We start from the raw sequence: 6,240 nt of genomic DNA, 5'->3' as shown, positions 1-6,240 counted from the left end.
ATTCTCTGCAGCCATTTAGAAAAGAAAACGGTAAAACATGATTTGCATATCAATTATTTGATTTATTATTTTTTAAGGTTTTTGTGTACTCATTTCCACATGTTGATCGCACAATGTGGTCTTTGTTTTGTAGAGAACACTTTTGGTTTGCAAAATACTGTAAATAAAGATTATTATACAATGTGGGTGTTTCCACAACCTGTCCACTTAATAACCATTAATAGAGCCATTATTTACAACGTTTTAACCCCATTATAAAGGCGGCCTTTTTGAAAAGTGGTACCAAATTATATAAATGTTCGATTCTGTCTTATTTCTTCTAAATGTATCATGCAAAAAATAAATAAATGTGATGTTTAATAAAGTAAGTATTTTTTATTTGATCAGACAGACAGAAATTCTGTGTTATTATTACATTATATTATCAGAAGTATTATAGGCTACCAGAGGATGTTCTGCCTCCTCTGCACTGGGGACAGCTGAACATTTCCGGGAACTGCCGAAAAGGAAAACGAGACTCCCGTTTAGTGTGTGTACTTCCTGATCCAATTATAATACTGATATGCCTTCATGAAACGGCGCTCTGCCTCCCCTTCACTTGCGTCCTATAGACTGTTGGGAGCGCAGAAACAACGGATCACTGTATTATTGTTGGTGTTTCCGCAGCAGCCCGTCAGATTGTGGCCGAGCGATTTCTGACGACGCAACTCGCGCTTTGAATTACATTTCCTTTTGTCTGCGCAGCTGGCAACCTTTAATGCATGATGAGGGATAGAGAAGTAAACACACTGGCGTGTGCTCATGTTTAGAGACGATGTGAGAGATTGATTCCTCACGCTCAGATTGTCCTTGATCGCAAGTTGATTTTACCAAACTTGAACTGTGGGCTCCAATGGCGTCAGTTTCGAAGGTGTCTATTTTGGATTACTTTAATATTGTGTTTGAAGGTGAAAATGGCAAAATCGAGTCCAACTGCAAGGCTTGTGGTACCAGAATCCAGGCGAAGCGGAGTGTCACGTCCAACTTCGTAACGCATCTCAAGGTAATAATGTTAACTATACATATATATTTTTAATTCTCAGTCTTGTATTTATTTCTGCACCGACTGAAACAGCTGTCCTCACAGCATCTTTAATACCACACAGTGACCGCTATATAAACTCGTCTCTGTGTATTGCTGCTCTTTTACACTGTGTCCTCCTTCACAGATATGTCAATACAGGGCAGTATGGTGAGACGATCCACCACTAACATGCTGTTCCTCTCTCCCATTCAGCGGAAGCACCAGGCTATGTATGATGACTTTGTGAAAAGGAAGGATTTGAAGAGAGAGGGTTACTCCTCTGGTTTCCTGCACAGTTTCACCACAAATGGAGGAAATACCCGTTTCGCTCACCCCATCAGTACTCGAGTGGGAGGAGGAGGAGGAGGAGGTGTTGGAGGAATGGCAACCCTTGAGGGAGGAGTAGGAGGAGGCTCTGGGGGAGGGTTGACCAAGTTTGATAGACATGACCCACGTCAGGTGTGTGTTATTCAGCATCACTTTAGATGAAAGTAACTGAGCTACTATTTATGAAATCAAAACAATTGGTTTTCATTTAATTTGCTATAAAAAGGGTTATATATTTGTGTTGTCACCACAGGTTCTGATCTCTGAGGCTATAGCTAAGATGATTGTGCGTGATCTGCAGCCAGTGTCTATAGTGGAAAATCAAGGCTTCAGAGAGCTGCTTCAGCTCCTTGAGCCACGCTACACCCCCGAGCCCCAACACTACGTCCAGAGCCAGCTCTTCCCAGCCTACGCCTACCAGGCCCAGGTAGCAACCCGCCAGGCCCTGGCCTCCGTGCACGCCCTTAGCCTCAGCCTGGATCTCTGGAGGTGCTTCACTGGAGCCACTTCAGGGTAAGGAGGTAAAATCAACAAAAAAACAACATGAATCCCTCTTCGTTTGATTACCTCACTGATGAGTCCACTTCTCTCTCTCTCTCTCTCTCTCTCTCTGTAGGTACCTTGGTGTCACCTGCCACTTTCTCACATCTGATTGGCAGATGCATTCGGCTCTCCTTGCGTGCCTTCCTCTGACTGGAAGATTCTCTGGGAATCGTGTGCTTTCAGATTTTGATGAAGTATGTCACTCTCATGGCGTGTCAGGGAGAGCATTTCGTGTGGTTGCAGATCCTTTCCTGGCAACAACAACATTAAAGCCATGTTTTCTTCCCGGTTTCCTGCTTTCTCCTGCTCCCACTACGGGGCAAGACGTAATTGATGGAGAAGAGGAGGACAATAGTAACAATGAGGAGGAAGGGATACAGAATGGCCATGCTGATGGAGGAGAGGGGAAGGACTCGTGGGAGCAGGGTCTGGGTGTTGGTCGAGTGGACTGTTTCTCCCGCTCACTTGAACAGTGTGTGAGAGAGGGGTTACACTCCTGTCCACAGATCACCTCCACACTGGCAAAGGCTGCCTGTTTCTACAACTACATTACCTCGGCGGTCCCTCCTGAGAAGCTGAGCCAGGTGTTTGATGGTCCTGGGCTGAGCATGGGGGGGCCGGGAACTCCCCCTCATGCAGCAAGAGACTGGGCTGCTCAACTCAAGGTATTAATAGTATACAAGCAGCCCTTTACCTTCACTCCCCCTACTAAGCATTTATAGTATATCACTTAATACCTTCTTACACCATGATGTTATTATAAACACACTTTTAAGTTTGTGTAAATGCATGTGAATCATTTCATAATCAAATGTTTTACAGCTATATATTCTTGTATTTTCAATCACCAGTTGTACCATTAATTAAAGGTCTTAAGTGAGGAGTTGTAGAAACAAAAAACATTAAATAACATTTCAAAAGGTCCCAATACCGGCTTGCAACTACATAATAATGTGTTAAAAGCCAGATTTAAGCTGTTAATATGCTGCTTATAAATACATGTTAGGGAGGTTAATATTAAAGGTCCCATGTCATGGCCATTTCTACTGATCATAATTCCATTGTTGAGGTCTACTAGAATAGATTGTTGATCTGTTCTGATGAGTCCACCACCGTTACAGCGGAACATCAGTGATTATGTGTTACAATGGCGTTTGTTAGCAACTAGAAAATGACACCAGTAATGACAAACAGATGAGAATGCTGCGTGGGGACTGGGTGCCGTGTTGGCGGGGCGTTGCGGGGCTCACATTGTGAGCTGGATTACTGGGGCTGTTTCCTGGTTGCTGCGTGGGGTCTGCGAGACACCGCGATACTCACCTGAACTCAGCCTGTGAGTTTGTGTCTGTGTCTCAGTTCAGGCTGAGAAATTCACCGAGCTGCAGCTGAGAAAAGATAAGGGGGTGTGTGTGTGTGTGTGTGTGTGTGTGTGTGTGTGTGTGTGTGTGTGTGTGTGTGTGTGTGTGTGTGTGCGTGTGCGTGCGTGTGTGGGGCCGTTACGTCACTTTACTCAGGAAGAAAAAAATGGAAAAATAGAAATCTCCAACGAGGCGTTCTGGGGCAGCATAGACAGGTCTTTTCTGTGTTAGAGTTTTACTCGCTACAGGGTGTACTTTGAGGGTTTGTGACTCTGCAGACCGTTTGCATGCATAAAAACCTTCATAACACACAAGGGGACGGGTAATAACCAGAAAAGCATGACATGTGACCTTTAAGTGTTACCAGAAAGCAGTATGATCCATTATAACACTAATGTCCTGATTATGAAGATGTTTAAGCTGTTAATATTTCGATACTGATAAATGCTTTTCTGTAATGACAAAATAAAGAGTGTGTGTGACCATAGTTTTAACCGTATAGTTTATAATTGTTTGTAATTATTTCTGTTTGCAGGTGCTTCGGCGGCTGCTGGACTCCATGGAGTTCCTGGAGGAGGTGAGCGGTCCGGAGGAGCTGGTGCCAGGGGTTTCAGAGAGAGTGCTGCTGAGGGAGCTCACTGACACTTTGGAGCCCTTCACTGAGGCCTGGGACATGGTGCAAGGGGACAGGCAGGCAGACAGAATGACAGACAGACATGTGTCCATCAGTCTGGCCCTGCCGTGTGTTCTGGGCCTTCGTAAGCATCTCTCTGAGACGTCGACCCCACACTGCCCCTCTCTCCTGCTGGGCCTCAGCCAGTCTGTAGAGCGCCGGCTGGCCCCTGTCCTAGAGGACCCTCTCTACATCACTGCCACTACTCTGGACCCCCAGTTCAAGCTCACTTGGAGCAGCAACCCCGACTGGCACAGACAAGTCCTCATAGAGGAGTTGTCCAAACATTCAACAGCCTCAAGCCCTATAGAACCCAACACAGTCCTACATCCTCAATCCCAGACCCCTCCTACCCCTCCTACCCCAGCTCCATCGCCGGCCTCCTCGCTTTCCCGGCCCTGTAAGCTGTTCTCTTTCATCAAGCAGAGACCCACAACGCAGGCCAAGAGCCTGGAGCAGGAGCTGGCCGTCTACCTACGAGAGGAACCCACAGATGAGGAGGCTTTGCATTACTGGCGGCGTAAAGCTATTGACTTTCCTCTGCTTGCCAACGTGGCCAAGAGGGCGTTAACCATACCTGCTTGTGGCACTGTAGTCGAAAATATTTTCACTTCTGCTGAGCGCTGTCTGCGGCCAGAGACGGGCCGCGTTTTACCAAAGAACCTGGAGACACTCATCTACCTCAAAGCGAACTACAGATTATTATGGACTTAAAGCTCTGAGTCCAGCATTTCTTTAACCTGAATAGCAACCTTGAGGTGTTATACCTGCAGTTAATTTTCTTCTTGGATACTAAACATTGTTTCTCTGTGAGTGAACTGAGCTAGCGACATAACATAGTCATCATACTACACATCATTTGACGTGAGATGGAATAATTACCTATAATTTCACGGCTGAGGCTCAGTTTTCCTTCTTTTCCAGACTGGACTAAGTGTGGATCATTGTCTGTTCAGCACATAGTCAGCATACAGACTACCATACCACATTCTGGGCAGAGGGGACTAGAAGCAGATCAATACTAAACCATTTACTTTGAAATGATTTTGCCTGGTCTCGATCTTCAGACATCCGCAAGACCACAAAGACTCTACTTTTCCATTTGCATACAAAGCTTGTGTTTTTGACATACCAACGATACCCAAATATAAATGATTGCATACTGTAGCATCTTTTTTCACTAATTAATTTAGAATAGTTCTTGAAGGAAGACTGCCAAACACTAATCAATGTACCATCCACTTATTTGTTTCTCTCTCTTTATGTATGCCTCGTCACTGGGACATAATAAACAGGTTTTGATTCCTAACGCAGCGTGTATGCATTTTGCAGATGTGAATGCACCCATACATGTGCGTCACACAGCTAATATTTTCACCCTAATTCATTTGTATTTCCCTTTGCAAGTCCTTTCTAACTTGTTGTGTGATTTGTTAGAGGTCAATTCAATTTCATTTTCTTTATCTGCACTTTTTGCTATGTCCAATTCTACATTGCAACTTTCAGGAATAGTAATTGGTTTGACCCGGCGTCTGCCCAAGAAAACTAGCAGAGGATGAGTGCACGTGGCACAACAGTGGCTGTTGCTTTGTCTGACCCAACTCATATATCTTGATACCACTTTGCAGGGCACCACTTTAAAGGAGAAAGTGTTAACGCTGTAGTGTGTGTTTATCTTTGTCTAGGCCAGTGGGGAGGCAGGGTAATGGAAGTAATTCCATTACAGTTAATTTTGAGTCAGCAGGCAGTCAGCAGTCACATCCTACCATGTCCTCTCCTCATAGCCAGCCCTGCTCACAAAGCCTTCTTACTAATGCACTTTGATGGCAGGAAACTATATGTAGCTACTGTTCTCTTGTCTAATGCTACAACAGACGGCATACATTACTTCACTAAACCGTTTTTTATGTGATAAATAATGAACAATGGCATCAACCAATCTGGAGATGATGGCTGTGAAGGAATTGCAATGGATATTTTAAGGACTGTCAAAAGGATTACATCTCTTTTCAACAAAAAGCAAAACAGTTTAGATGAAAACCACTTCAGAGGAAGTGTGTTAATCTGGGTGAGATAATTAGATTTCCATCATAGATCATAATAATCAAAGACTGCTGTTTCCTTAATGATTATCACCGCAGGATGCCTCTGTGGATTTACATGTTTTGCTAGATATCTGTGAATCTGTCTGCGGGTTCAGCTCTGAAAAGTGTTTTTGTTCATCCCCAGGGGTGTGTTGTTGTTTGTAAGTGTGTGTGTGTGTGTGGGAACAGCTT

General features: G+C 44.4%; 1 protein-coding gene across 1 annotated transcript; it reads left to right on the top strand.

Moving 5' to 3' along the window:
• Positions 1-517: 517 nt before the first annotated feature.
• On the top strand, positions 518-5,273 carry LOC104941565 (zinc finger BED domain-containing protein 4). The gene is made up of 5 exons (XM_010766683.1): positions 518-1,042; positions 1,277-1,522; positions 1,644-1,903; positions 2,007-2,598; positions 3,827-5,273. The coding sequence occupies exons 1-5, from the start codon at positions 893-895 to the stop codon at positions 4,676-4,678; spliced, it is 2,100 nt and encodes a 699-aa protein (XP_010764985.1). The 5' UTR covers positions 518-892; the 3' UTR covers positions 4,679-5,273.
• The last annotated feature ends 967 nt before the right edge of the window (positions 5,274-6,240 follow it).

The sequence above is a fragment of the Notothenia coriiceps genome, unplaced genomic scaffold, assembly GCF_000735185.1.
Source record: "Notothenia coriiceps isolate Sejong01 unplaced genomic scaffold, NC01 NC01_scaffold00003521, whole genome shotgun sequence".
NCBI classification, from domain to species: Eukaryota; Metazoa; Chordata; class Actinopteri; order Perciformes; family Nototheniidae; genus Notothenia; species Notothenia coriiceps.
Note: the sequence above shows the minus strand (reverse complement) of the source record. Positions and strands in the feature narration are given on the sequence as shown.